This window comes from Carya illinoinensis, chromosome 11 (assembly GCF_018687715.1).
Source record: "Carya illinoinensis cultivar Pawnee chromosome 11, C.illinoinensisPawnee_v1, whole genome shotgun sequence".
NCBI classification, from domain to species: Eukaryota; Viridiplantae; Streptophyta; class Magnoliopsida; order Fagales; family Juglandaceae; genus Carya; species Carya illinoinensis.
In genome coordinates, this window is record NC_056762.1 from 7,858,104 (window position 1) to 7,872,056 (window position 13,953).

At 34.7% G+C, this 13,953-nt stretch overlaps 2 protein-coding genes across 2 annotated transcripts; both read left to right on the top strand.

The window, feature by feature from the left end:
* Positions 1–564, top strand: LOC122282179. The gene has a single exon (XM_043094133.1). It carries the CDS (start codon positions 1–3, stop codon positions 562–564), a length of 564 nt encoding a protein of 187 aa, XP_042950067.1.
* Positions 565–2,611: 2,047 nt separating this feature from the next.
* On the top strand, positions 2,612–10,343 carry LOC122281552 (RINT1-like protein MAG2). The gene is made up of 4 exons (XM_043093139.1): positions 2,612–3,039; positions 3,396–3,503; positions 7,654–7,757; positions 7,902–10,343. Exons 1-4 carry the CDS (start codon positions 2,742–2,744, stop codon positions 9,804–9,806), a joined length of 2,415 nt encoding a protein of 804 aa, XP_042949073.1. The 5' UTR covers positions 2,612–2,741; the 3' UTR covers positions 9,807–10,343.
* The last annotated feature ends 3,610 nt before the right edge of the window (positions 10,344–13,953 follow it).

A 13,953-nucleotide genomic window follows, 5' to 3' on the forward strand; every position in this document is an offset into this window, starting at 1 on the left:
ATGCTAAGTCAAGCTGTAGCCAGTGGAAGAATTAAGGGTATAGCTGCTACAAGAGGAGGGACAAGTATTAATCATCTTCTCTTTACTGATGATTATGTGATTTTCAGCAAAGCAAGTAGAGAGGAGTGGATGGCTATACATGAAATACTGAAGCTGTATGAAGTGTCCTCAAGCCAAATGCTAAATAGGCAGAAGACAACCATCCTTTTTAGTTCTAATATAAGAGCATCAGTTCAGAGGGAAATTTTGCAAGAAGTTGGAGATGTTTCCTATGGGGATTATGCCAAATACCTTGGCCTTCCAACTTTGATTGGAAGATCAAAGTATGAAACTTTTAGAGGTATTAAGGAGAGGGTGTGGAGGAAGATTAGCAGCTGGAAAAATTCCTTTTTGTCAAGTGCTGGTCGAGAGGTCTTGATTAAGGCAGTCCTACAGTCTATTCCTACTTATACCATGAATGTGTTTAGATTTTCAAGGAAGCTAAGTAGTGAGATCAACTCCATAATTGCAAGGTTTTGGTGGAATAGTAATAAAGAGGGCAAAGGCATCCATTGGAAAAGGTGAGATAAAATGGGTGACAACAAGAAGGAGGGTGAGATGGAGTTCAGGGACATTGATATATTTAATAAGGCTATGCTTGCCAAGCAAGGGTGGATGTTGCAAATGAATGTTGAATCATTGGTAGCAAAGATCTTTAAGGAAAAGTATTATAGGAAAAGCCAATTCATTGAGGTTAGGATTGACTATAAACCTTCATATATGTGGATGAGTTTATTGTCTGCACAAGCCCTGGTAAAAGTAGGAATTATGTGGAGAGTGGGTAGTGGTAAGAGTATTTCTATTTGGATTGACAAGTGGCTTCCCAATACAGCAGAGTTTAAAGTAAGATCACTAGTCAATCAATTAGAGGCTGACTCTAAGGTGAGCTCTCTTATTCTATTCATTTCTGGAATGAGAAGTTGATTGGTGAAGTGTTTAGTAGATATGAAGCTGCTCAAATTTGTATCATACTATTAAGTTGGTATGGTGAGGAAGATAAAATCTTGTGGGGTTACACTAAGGGTGACAAGTTTTCTGTGAGAAGTGCATATCACTTGTGTGATGACATGGAAAGAGCTAGGTTTGGTGAGTGTTAAAATAGACAAGCTTAGAAAAAATTTTGGGAAGAAGTATGGAGGATGGTTCTGCTTGGTAAGTGAGATAAAAATTTTGAGTTTAAGATGAAATATTAAAATATTATATTTTAATATTATTATTATTTTAGAATTTGAAAAAGTTAAGAAAAATTTAAATTATTTATTATATTTTATATGGGGATTTAGGAAAGTTGTAATGATGAGATGATAATTTTGAGTTTGAGATGAAAATTTTTATTTACCAAACCGAACTCCTAATTCTACTAAATAGTTTATGTGGAAGGCTTTAAACAACTTCTTGCCAACAAGACATAACTTAGTCCAAAGGAGAATTCTTGAAGATGCTACTTGTCAAACTTGTTGCATGAATGATGAAACTGTTGGTCATGTGTGTGGTCGTGCCCAATTGCATCTGATGTGTGGGTAGAAGGTGAGAGTGGCCTTCATAAGTGGATCTATGAAGAGAAGGATTTCTTCAATGTCTGGACTGATATGCAGGAAAGATTGCAGAAGAGGAAAGTAGAAGAGGCTGCCATGATCTTGAGAGGCTTATGGACCAGAAGGAATAATTTGGTTTTTGAAGGAAAGTTTGACAACCCAAGCAGAGTTTTCACTGATGCAATTTCCAAGCTCAGGTGTTTTTAAGCATTTCGAGCTGAGATGCATCAAATAAAGGAGTCCAACACCAAAAGGAGGAAGGATACTAAGTGGAAGCCACCTGATGAGGGAGTATCTAAGCTAAACTTTGATGAAGCTATAGATAAGATTGAACACAAATTAAGGTTGTGTATAGTAGCAAGAAATCATATGGGAGAGATTCTATTTTCCTTTAGTGCTTCAAAGCTGTTTAGTGGCACTTCTGATATGGCTGAAGCTATTGTTCTATGAAGAGCTATAGAACTAGTAGTGGAACTTGATATAAGAAATGTAGTGTACGAAGGAGATGCTGAAAGAGTAATCAAAGGGATAACAGAAGAGAAGGAAGCATATGCATGGATGGAGCAGATGTTTAAAGACATGCGTGGCAGGCTATTGAATCAACTTGACTGGTCTGTGAAGTTCATATGTAGAGAAGGCAATAGTGTGGCTCATGAACTGGCTAAGAGAGCCTTGAGAATAGAAGGTGAATGGTGCTGGATTGAAGAGGGATCTGCAAAGATTGCAAGTCTAATTATAAGAGAAAAGCCATGTATTAATGTAGAACATTGAGTTAGTGATGATTGATTGTAGACAGTTGCTGTTTTGCACAATATTATGATGAATGAATGAAAGGTATTGTTTAATGATTCAAAAAAATAAAGATGTGTAAATTTCGTACATTTTATTTAAAATAAATAAATAAATAAAAAATTCATATCAAAAAATATTTTTTTTAATATAGACTCTATCCTTTTTAAAAATATATATATATATATATATATAAAACTTACATACTAGACTATTCCTTTATAAGATTAATCGAGAATTTTATGTTATGTCAAGCAGTCTCAAAAAAAAAAAGAGCAAGACGACTCTTATCTCCCACAATCGTATCAAAATCCCAAATTGCCCTCATTCATGGCTTTGAAATTTCCGACCCGCACCAGATCCCCAAAGGCTTAGACCATGGACTACTCGGTCCAGACTCTCCCGCCAGCCTCGGACCTCTCCTCCTCGGTGCTCTCTTTCCTCGACGATAAGTTTGGCACCAAGGAGAATCTTAACGATGCTCCGCGTCTCGTCTCGGAGCTCCACACTCAGTGCTCCGATTTGGATCGGACTTTAACCGACCTCAACCGGAGGCTAGGAGCGAGTCTTGTTGCATACGCTGCCTTTTCCAACCGATTCGACGGTTTTTTCAACGACATCAATACCAAATTGATCGCTCTCAGATCGTCCACTCGCTCCCATGGCTCGATATCAGGTTCTATTCGATTCCTTTGCATGTATGCATGATCATATATTTATATATACACACGCACGTATGTATTCTGAACAATGCTCATATTCGAATTAAGTAAATGTATATATATACTCACGCAAACCCAAATGTAATTCCTCTTAATTATAGAATTTTCGTTGAATGAATTACTAACTCAATATATAAAGAATTATAGTGAGTAAACATGTATATGTACATATGCCCGGATTCATTTCTACAGATGCAAATTTCTGTATGCGTATATATTGATTTTTGCGACTGTATGTGCTGCTGAGTGATTACTATTGAGGAATTCGTTCAAATTTGTGATTGAGAAAAAAACTGAAACTTGAGTGTAGATGGAAGAGCAGGAGAGGGAAACGAGAGGGCGGAGCAGATATTGGGGGAAGAGCTGCCGGCATTGGCTAAGGAGGTGGCAAGGGTGGAGACTGTTCGAATGTATGCAGGTGAGTGTGTATTTTTATTTTTTTTGGCAAAAATTGCTTTTAGATATGAAAGTTGGGACGTTTTATAACTTTGATGCCACTTTTGGTAGCAATGAATTTGCCTTTGGAATTACTCCATTTAACTCCAATTCCCTGATCCCAAACACTTTCTTCTAATGTTTATGATTTTGATTTCAGATTGTATTTGATTTTCCATTTTGAGTTGCTTGTCTTGTAAAAGAAGCCAAATAGTTGGGTTCTCTAGTTGTCTTTTTAAGTTCTTGATTCTTCTTATTTTCAGTAGCACTGAAAGTAAGTTGTATATCAGTATTGTTGTTGAATGAAGGTCCCAACTTTATGCGATTATACTGAGGCTTTCTTTTTTCCCCACTTCATATCAGGATGGTCATAAACTATAATAAGTTATTTTATTTTTTATTTATTTATTTTTATCAATTTGATAAGTTATTGTTTTGAACTACATAATATCTTCTATCCATCCAATGATTTGGGAATTTTATCTACTGTAAAAGTGATTTAAAACAAGTGCATTCCGTTGCTTTTGATTCTTTGTGGTTATTTTTTCTCATTTTGAAATCCCTCTCCAAACATCTCCAACCTTTGAAACCAAATTCTGACACTGCCTTTCCATTTCCAAGGTCATTGGAACCCACCTGTGTAAAAACTAGAAACATGGTCAGTGCACATTTCACCAAACGTTTTGTTTTTCAGCATACCACAACAAACAGATAATGGATGCAACTTTGAGGCAAGATATTTTTTTGCCCATGCATGCTCTTATCGTCTGCTCAAGTGTTTGTCATTGCAAAAGAGAATTTGCAATTTATAAAACCAATTTACATTTCGTGAAAGGTATTTAAGTATGTTTTACTGGTTTGAGCCGTGGATGGGATGAATGTTCTTTCACACCCTGCTGATATATTTTTTTGTATAAGAAAAATTTATTAATCCTCATAATTAGGCAAAATCCCGGCACACAGGTAGTATACAAGATAAATATACCTAATTACAGTGTACTAGCAAAGAAAGAAGCATACAAGTCATTAAAATTAGCCCCCTCTAATACAATGGCCCTATCCCAAAGTAACAAAGATTGATAAAAGAAAACTCTTAATACCCCCCAAAGAACATTCACTATTTTCAAAGCATCGTCCATTCCTCCTGTTCCATATACACCACATAAGACATACAGGCTCCATCTTCCAAACCTCCGCTACTTGACGATCCTTGTACTCCACTCCAACAAGCCAAGAGATCCACCACCCTCGTAGGCATCACCCATGCAATATCCAGCCTTACAAATATATCATCCCAAAGAGCCTTCGCCCTGTCACAATGGAGAAGAAGATGGTCTGTTGATTCTCAATTCCTTTTTCACATAAAACACCAATCCATTATGAAAATCAGCTTGTCTATGGTCAGAATTTTTCCATGAGAGGCCAACCAACTGAAAAAAGCAACTTTTAGAGACACTTTTCTTTTTCAAATATGCATCCAAGGAAAACAGTAGAAGATTGAGAAGTCAAAGCATTATAAAAGGGTCTTGCTGAGAAGTTCTTGTTCCCGGGAAGAATCACAACAGTTTGTCCTCTACACCATGCTCCAAAGTCAATGCGTACAGGATGCTGTATAAGTCAGAAATATCTCCCACTTCCCAATCTTGAACTACTCTTATAAATGGCACATTTCACTGCAACAGGCCATTTGAAGTGTCCATATGATCAGCAACTGAAGCTTCCTTACACAATGCTATTATGAAAAGAGAAGGAAAACCCTCCTTAAGAGCAACCTCACTGCACTAGACATCAATCCAAAATCTGAACCTAGTGCCTCAACCCACCATAAATCTGAAATTGCAAAAACAAGATCCTCCCAGCCCTTTCTAGTAAATTTCCAAACACCCACACCATAAATCAAACCAAAATCTGACCCTAGTGCCTTGACGCCCTGCTGATATATAATTGGTGTTATGGTAGGTTGCATGGCTGGCTATAAACTCTTCTAGTGGGCTATCATACTTAAAGAAAGATGTCTCCCGAAAACACATTTTATTCTTCAAACCTCTATTCCTGCTTTATCTGAACCTGTCAAGGACAGTTTAAATGTGACAAATGCTTGCAGCTTGTCTTGAGCATAAGATAGTTTTCCAACATATTGTACATTTCTACGCCTTGCTAGATCTGGCACAGCATTTGTCTTCCTTCTCTTCTCTCTTGAAAAGCATATTAATGTCTTTAGATTTCATCTGCTCTGAATGTTTACATCTAGGGGTGAGAATCGGCCGGTCCGAACTGGCCAAACCGACCGAACCGGCCATTTTTGGACCGGACTGGATCCAATCGGTCCCATTTTGGGAGGACTAAATGAGTTCGGTCTGGTCCCGGTCCAGGGGTTTTCCACCCCGGACCGGACGGAATGAAAATAAATAAAAATATATAATTTATATAAATAATATTATAAATTAATTATATAATTTTTAACTAATACTAATATTTATAATTATATACTAATACTAATATTTATACTAATACTAATAGTCTAATATTATAATATACTATAGTTATACTTATACTAATATAGACTATATAGTTATATTAAATATTATAAGTCATACTAATACTAATATAGTTATAGCTAAATCACTATAAGTATAACTATATATATTTAGTATGAATGTATTATTATATTCTTTAATGTATAACTATAATATATAGTACTACTATATATTAATATATTAACATATTATAAGAGTTATAGTATAAATTATAATATAAAAATTATAATATACTTAATCACTATAACAGTATAACTAATATTAATATATAGCTATACTATTAATACTATTAGTCTATTATATAGTCCAGGACTCTTAAGTCTAATATAGGCTATATGGCTATAACTAATACTAATATTATTAATACTAATAATGTAGAAAATAGTTATACTAACTGATTGATTCAACATAACTAACATTACTAATATAATATAGCTATACTAAATCACTAATAGTATAATACAAATACTATTATATAGTTATACTAATCGTAAATTCATAATAACTAAATCATTATATGTCTATAACTATATATATTTAGTATCAATGTATTATTATACTGTTTAATGTATAACTATTAACTATAATATATAGTACTAGTATATATTAATATATTAACATATTATAAGAGTTATGGTATAAATTATAATATACCATATATGTATAAATTTATAATGTATTAGTATAGTTAACTTAATATGTAATATGTTAGTATTGAATCACTATAACTACATAGAGTATTAGTAATATAGTATTTAATAAAACTACATAGAGTATTAGTAATAAGAATATTACTATTATTTAATATAGTATGACATAGAGTATTAATAAATGTGTGGTGTTTGAAGAGATATGGTAATACTAGTATATTACATATAGTTATTAGTTATAGTATTAGTACTAGTGGATTATCAGTTATAGTAAATAAGTTAATAACTATTACTAATTTACTATATACAAATAGACTAATAGTATTAGCATATTACTAATATATATTAATATATATAATAGTATACTATATATATTAAATATATCACAATATAATTACATAAGTATTAAACAAAAATGTCATAGGATAAAAAAAAAAAAAAAAAAAAAAAAAAAAAAAAAAAAGAAGGTCAACCCGAATGGACCGACCGGACCGTCCCAACCCTTAGGGAGTTCTGTCCGGTCTAGGGTGGGAAAACCCTGGACCGAATAGGTCCGGTCCGGTCCACAAAATCTCCCCAGACCGGACCAAACTCACCCCTATTTACATCTACCATTGCTATAGGATGCTATCCTGCAACTTTCATATTCTTCATTATTTTCTCTGGTTGTCAAAAGTATATTGTAGTTTGTAAATATTTCCTTTAGTTTTCCATCTTTCTTGCACCTGCACTGCATAGATTTCTTTATCTCCATGTTCTGTTTTCTTTGATATGATGAAGTTTTTGTTCTCTCTCTCTCTCTCTCTCTCTCTCTCTCTCTCGTATTTTCTTTTTCACGGAGGTTTCAATTCTCCTCACAAGTTACCAGATTCTATGAAGTGCCAATGTGATTATATTGTCTGATCAAAATGTTGCATTTTGCTCAAAGTTCTATTCTATTTTTCAGAGACGGCGTTAAAGCTTGACAATTTGGTTGGTGATATTGAAGATGCCGTCTCTTCTACTATGAACAAAAACCTCAGAAAGCATTCTATGACCCAGAACTCAGAGGTAAGCACACTTTCTCTGTTCAAAACCAAATGATGTTTCGCCGTCATCGTCTTTTTATCTTTAATTTTGAGAAAAACATGATTCTCCAAATATATATTTTCTTTAAAATTATTAGATTTCTTCTCATAATCTCAATTGTTGCAGGAAACACGTCTGCTCGCTATTAAAACTCTGAAACTGACAGAAGATATCTTAACTTTTGTTACAAAGACACGCCCTAAATGGGCACGTCTTGTTTCATCAGTTGATCACAGGGTAGATCGAGCCCTAGCCATTTTAAGACCCCAAGCAATTGCAGACCATCGGGCCCTTCTTGCTTCCCTTGGATGGCCACCACCTCTTTCCACTTCGATCTCGTCCAACCTAGATACAAGGAAATCAACAGAAGTCCGAAATCCTCTTTTTACAATGCAAGGGGATTTGAAAGACAAGTACTGTGAGAACTTTCTTTCCTTGTGCAGCCTACAGGAGTTGCAGAGACGAAGAAAATCTAGGCAGCTAGAGGGTTATTACAAGGAAGTGGCTCTGCACCAGCCACTTTGGGCTATTGAAGAGCTTGTAAATCCTATTTCATTGGCATCCCAACGCCATTTCTCAAAATGGATCGATAAACCAGAATTCATTTTTGCCCTTGTGTATAAGATCACCAGGGACTATGTTGACTCTATGGATGAGTTATTGCAACCACTGGTTGATGAAGCAATGCTATCTGGGTATAGTTGCAGAGAAGAATGGGTATCAGCAATGGTTATCTCCTTATCAACATACTTGGCTAAAGAAATATTTCCTGTATATCTTGGCCAACTGGAGGAAGAGACTGTCACTAATAGTCGCTCTCAGGCAAGGGCATCAATGCTGCATCTTGTTGATTTGATGATATCTTTTGATAAACGAGTCAGGTCGTTGGTAGAGCATTCTGGAATATTGGTTTCCTTTGAGGAAGATGGGAACCTGCAGAAGATTTCTTGTCTGTCTGTATTTTGCGATCGACCTGACTGGCTTGATTTATGGGCAGAAATAGAGCTTAGTGATGCCCTAGATAAGATAAAACCTGAGATTGCTGATGAGAAAATTTGGAGAATGAAAGTTCAGGGGGCAGTTCTTGTATCTGGTCCTGAAGATTTCAAGTCTCCTGCAGTTTCCAGTGCCTTTCTTAAGCACCTATCATCTGTGGTCGAGCGATGCCGATCATTGCCTAGCACTACTTTGAGATCAAGGTTTCTCAAATTAGCAGGCACACCTTTGATCCAAAAATTTCTGGATTGCGTCCTTCTCAGATGCCAAGAAGCTGAAGGACTGACTGCCTTAACAGATGATGATGCCATGATTAAAGTTGCAAAGTCCATTAATGCTGCTCATTACTTTGAATCCATTTTAAAGGAATGGAGTGAGGATATATTTTTTCTGGAGATGGGATCAGATAAGGGTGATCAACCAGGGATATCAGTATCTGAGAATAATGATGGTGAAGGTCCTGCAAGTGGTATTTTTGACGAGGAGATTGGAAAGTTGGAGAGGTTTATAGCTGAGTGGGTTGAGAAGCTTTCTGTTGTTATTTTGAGGGGATTTGATGCTCGTTGCAGAGATTATATAAAGAACAGGAGGCAATGGCAGGAAAAGGGTGAAGAGACATGGACGGCATCCAAGTCTTTAGTTGGGGCTCTAGATTATTTGCAAGGAAAAGTTTCAGTACTAGAAAAAGATTTGAATGGTGTAGATTTTGTTGGGGTCTGGAGAAGTTTGGCTGCAGGGGTGGATCGATTGATTTTTAATGGTATTCTTATGAGCAACGTGAAGTTTTATGATGGTGGTGTTGAGAGATTTGATAACGACTTGCAGGTTTTATTCGGGGTGTTTGGAGCTTGGTGTTTAAGACCAGAAGGCTTCTTCCCAAAAGTAACTGAGGGCTTAAAGTCGTTGAAGATGGGCAAGAAGCAGCTCCAAGTGAGTCTGGTCGGAGGAGAGAAATGGATGAAGGATAATGGGATTAGGCATTTGAGTGCAACCGAGATAGTAAAGATACTGAGGAGTAGAGTATTCCCAAATTGAAAGCTTTAGAGGTAAAGTCCTTTTTGTGTTCTCTCAAGAAGACAGAAAACTCGAAGGAACAATGCCAAGCTTATCACAGGTTTAGAGAAACGATGGGGAGGATTTTGCAATGTACATTGCTCTGGACTGACTAATTTCATTTTTATGGAACGATAATTTCAAGTTTCACTAGGAAGACTTGTTACAACTCATGGCTACAGCATCTCGTGTTCTTGAATTGCAGGCAAGCATCCTCTGCACGATACACCTTTGTTAGTGTTGTTAATGATATGGTAAATGTAGTTGGAGGAATTAAAACCTCTCTGTTTATTATTATTTATAATTCTCATTCGTTATAGGAGTTGAAATGGACAACGAATTTACCTTTTTGGCGGTTTAATCATTCACGAAGGGACATGTTTGGATGTCTGTACGAAGTGTTTGTTCTTCCAGTAACAGGAATTTAATGAATCATTCAAGGGACTAGCCAAAGAATGAATGTATCATACCCAAAATTCAAGGGATATTGGATTTGATGTATTTTGTGATTTTGTTTAAGTGTGTGATCGCGTATGATTGTGTTCGGGAGAAAAGAAAAGGTGGAAAAAGGAAAGGAAAATTATGAATCCTGAAAATCTGAATATTAATTTTCAGCTGTTATTACCAATTCGGATAATACAAACCTTTACCTTGTTGGCTGAGATTGATCTTATTCTTAACTGAAATGAGACCATTAGTTAGTTTGAGACGTTGTATAAATAATCAGCTGAAGTGTAATAAATTATAAATATTACTAATGTCATTATTGTTATGAAACTAATGAAGAGAGAGAGAGAGAGAGAGGTACTTGTTATTCAATATTGAAAACCTTGAAAAGATACTTATATATATGAGTACAAAAGAGGTGTTGGTCGTCATAATTGACAGTTAAGGACGGTCAATTATGACGGCCAAAGGTGGTCATATAAGTCAGTTTATAACACTCTCCCTTTGGATGACTACATATAAAAAATATGTCTCGTTAAAATCTTATCAAGAAAAAATCATGTGGGAAAAAACCTAATGGCGAAGGAAAAATAGTACAGTATTCATGTGTACCGCTAAGCGCTTAAAGATTGCCTTATTAAAACCTTGTAAAGGAAAATTTAATAAAAAAAATCCTTAGCGAAGAAAAAAGAGTACAATCAGTACAAGTCTTCAAAACATTACTCATCCTGAAAAGTGAATGATTATAGATTTTCAAGTTTCCGCATTCCAATGTTCTGCACAATCTTCTTAAATGTTGCAGTTGGTAATGCTTTAGTGAATAAATCTGTCAGATCATCACTTGACCGTATCTTCTTGACATTAATTTCACATTTCTCCTCACGAATTGCAATGATCTTCTTGTGTAGATTTGAAAGATAACTTGCATCTGCATATTCAACTAATTGTGGACTTGATCCATGTTGATAAAATAATCTCATATCAATCGTACATTGGAGGTAACGAATGACATGTTTAATATCATTTCAATGTCTTTAAATTGGTGCAAAACTATATCTTGCAAGTAAATTAACTGAAAATGCAATATCAAACCGAGTACAATTTGTAAGATACATCAGGGCTTCAATTGCACTTAAATAAGGTACTTCAGGACCAATAATTTTTTCGTTGTCTTCACAAGGATGAAATGGGTTTTTCTGCACATCAAGTGATCGAACAACCATTGGAATACTCAGGGGATGAGTTTTGTCCATATAAAAGAGTTTCAAAACTTTATAGTGAAAAGTCTTTACGTTGATGCATCTCCATATTGTGTACCAACTCTATAAATGATACAGTTGATAATGTTTTGGTAAACAAATTCGCTATATTGATTCAAAATCCTTTTAACATTTAAATCTACTACTCTTCTGGAGTTGTGCTTTTTTGGAATTCTTGTAAATAACATAGTTAGTGGAGAAATCATCAAAATTAAGTCGCCAACCTCTATATTCAACAAAAATGGTGAACACCTTTTTAGACTAGACTAGCACTGCGGGATTTTACAGCTCTTTTGAAACTGTCAGGTGCCACAAGGCTATAATGCTACATCTTTTATCTTTTGTAGAGAGATGCTTCACGAGAGATGCTGTGAAATAATAGAGATGTTTTGTCCTTCCTTTTACTCACCTGAGGATGTTGTTCTTATGATAGGAACATAGATTTATTTTTCTGGAATGATTTATTCTGATATCGTTTTATAATCAAGATTTCTTAGTGGTCAATATTTTATCTCTGTTATGACCATGTCTCGGAGGTTATTAGCTAAAGTGAATGAGGTCAACCAACTCAATAATAAAATATCTTAATTAAGTTAGAAGCTCTTTGCGAAGAGTCGTAAGAACAAGAAACTAAAGAAGGAGAATAAGGCGCTAAAATAATATGCCCGTGATCTTCAGGATCAGCAGCAACGGATATTTGAAGAAGTCCAAATACTTAGAGAATAAGGACAAGCTGCATTTAATCTCACAGTGGAAATCTAAAAAAGTAAAACTTCTAAGAGAGTAGGGGCAAGCTGCTTTTAATTTCATGACCTAGTAAATAACTGTAGGATATCTATGTTTAGCGTATCCTCTATCAATATATATAATTTTGTCTTGTTTTCATAATTTTCTCTATAAAATAAATATTCAGCTCATCTTCATTCGCATCCCATCTTCTTTACTTTTCTGTAATTAGTCTGTATTCTTACTCTGCAATGGCCCAACAATATTCTCGTGACCAATATATGAGATATTCTACATCTTATTCACCAGATGTTTCTGCTTCTACTGTAAGTGCTATAATGCAATACAATAATGATTTGACTAATAAGTCAGATAATGATGCTATCTACTAGCTTGTGAGTCTTGGTACCCGATGCTCATCTACCATTGTCGCATTTTCTCAGCGACTACAATCTAAAACTTGTGAGGTTGACAAACTCAACGAGAAAATTTCTATCCTTCAGTGACTTTTTCTGGAGTCCAACATGAAGGTAGAAGCAATAAAGCAAGAGAATAGGAATTTAAAATCCTTGTTTGACTCTTCTTTTCGATTGCCTACTCATTTAGATAGGGAAGCCATGCAAATTTTTGAAGAGCAATATCGTTTCAAGACTGAGGCAAAGAGCCTCAAATTTCTGTAATTTTGTTTTGAGATAATAAAATAATATTTCATAAATATTCACGTTGTGTTTCTATCTTCTGGTAGATGTTCTGTGTGCTCCATTTTATTTCTCCTTTAATCATGCACCATTTTTACAAAACTGTAATATGAATTTGAAATACTAATTGCATTTAAGAGATGGTATTACAAAATTAATAATTTCATTCATCTCCCACTTGAAGCTGAAAGGGTTTCTGATTTATATTTCAAATATGTGCAGTTTTCATGAGCTCTTCTGGAACTTCAATGACATTTAAATCTTCTATATAAACTGCAATAAAAACTAATATAGATACTGAAAATATATAAAAAATATCTTGTTCCATGTGCGTTTGGATTGTTTTAGATCATATAAAGATTTGTAAAACTTGATATGATAAGTACTTCAGGACTATATGCTTCATGCATTTCATATCTAGTAATCCATATAAATATGCAGTTAATCATACATACCCAAACTCTCGGTAACTATCAAGCTAATAAAAACCTTAATATAATTTCATCCACTTCAAAAGCATATCAATATTATTTCTACGAGAAACTTACTTACTCGTGATTTATATATCACATTTTCATTTTCTTCATACAAATACCCACTGATATTCAACAAGCATCACCTCTTAAGTGTTTGGACTATGAATCCCTATGTATCACATTTTATTAGTAATATCAATTCTGTAGGAATTGTTTCTTTCTATTTTAGCCAATATTTTTATGTCAGTATATTCTTCGATGATTTTTGGCTCACTTTCTTCATTACTACTGGTAATTTCAAGTGCTATCTTATATGAAAATATGTTGTCAACAATAGTTTTATTTCTATCCAGAATTTCTCCAATACTCATGAAATGTATCGAGATTTCGTTATTTTCAGGTACCTATCCCTCTTCAAGGGAAGAAATTTCATGAAAAATCTTTTAAGGAAGATTATACTCTTCACGAGTTTTTATTATTAGACAATTTTGTACAGAAAGTCTGGATGTATCCTATTGCTTGT

Bases quoted from the DNA above. Each gene is read 5' to 3' on its own strand.
- LOC122282179 (XM_043094133.1), top strand. From the start codon at position 1: ATGCTAAGTCAAGCTGTAGCCAGTGGAAGAATTAAGGGTATAGCTGCT.
- LOC122281552 (XM_043093139.1), top strand. From the start codon at position 2,742: ATGGACTACTCGGTCCAGACTCTCCCGCCAGCCTCGGACCTCTCCTCC. The intron at 3,040-3,395 runs GTTCTATTCGAT...ACTTGAGTGTAG, and splicing joins CTCCCATGGCTCGATATCAG to ATGGAAGAGCAGGAGAGGGA. The intron at 7,758-7,901 runs GTAAGCACACTT...CAATTGTTGCAG, and splicing joins CTATGACCCAGAACTCAGAG to GAAACACGTCTGCTCGCTAT.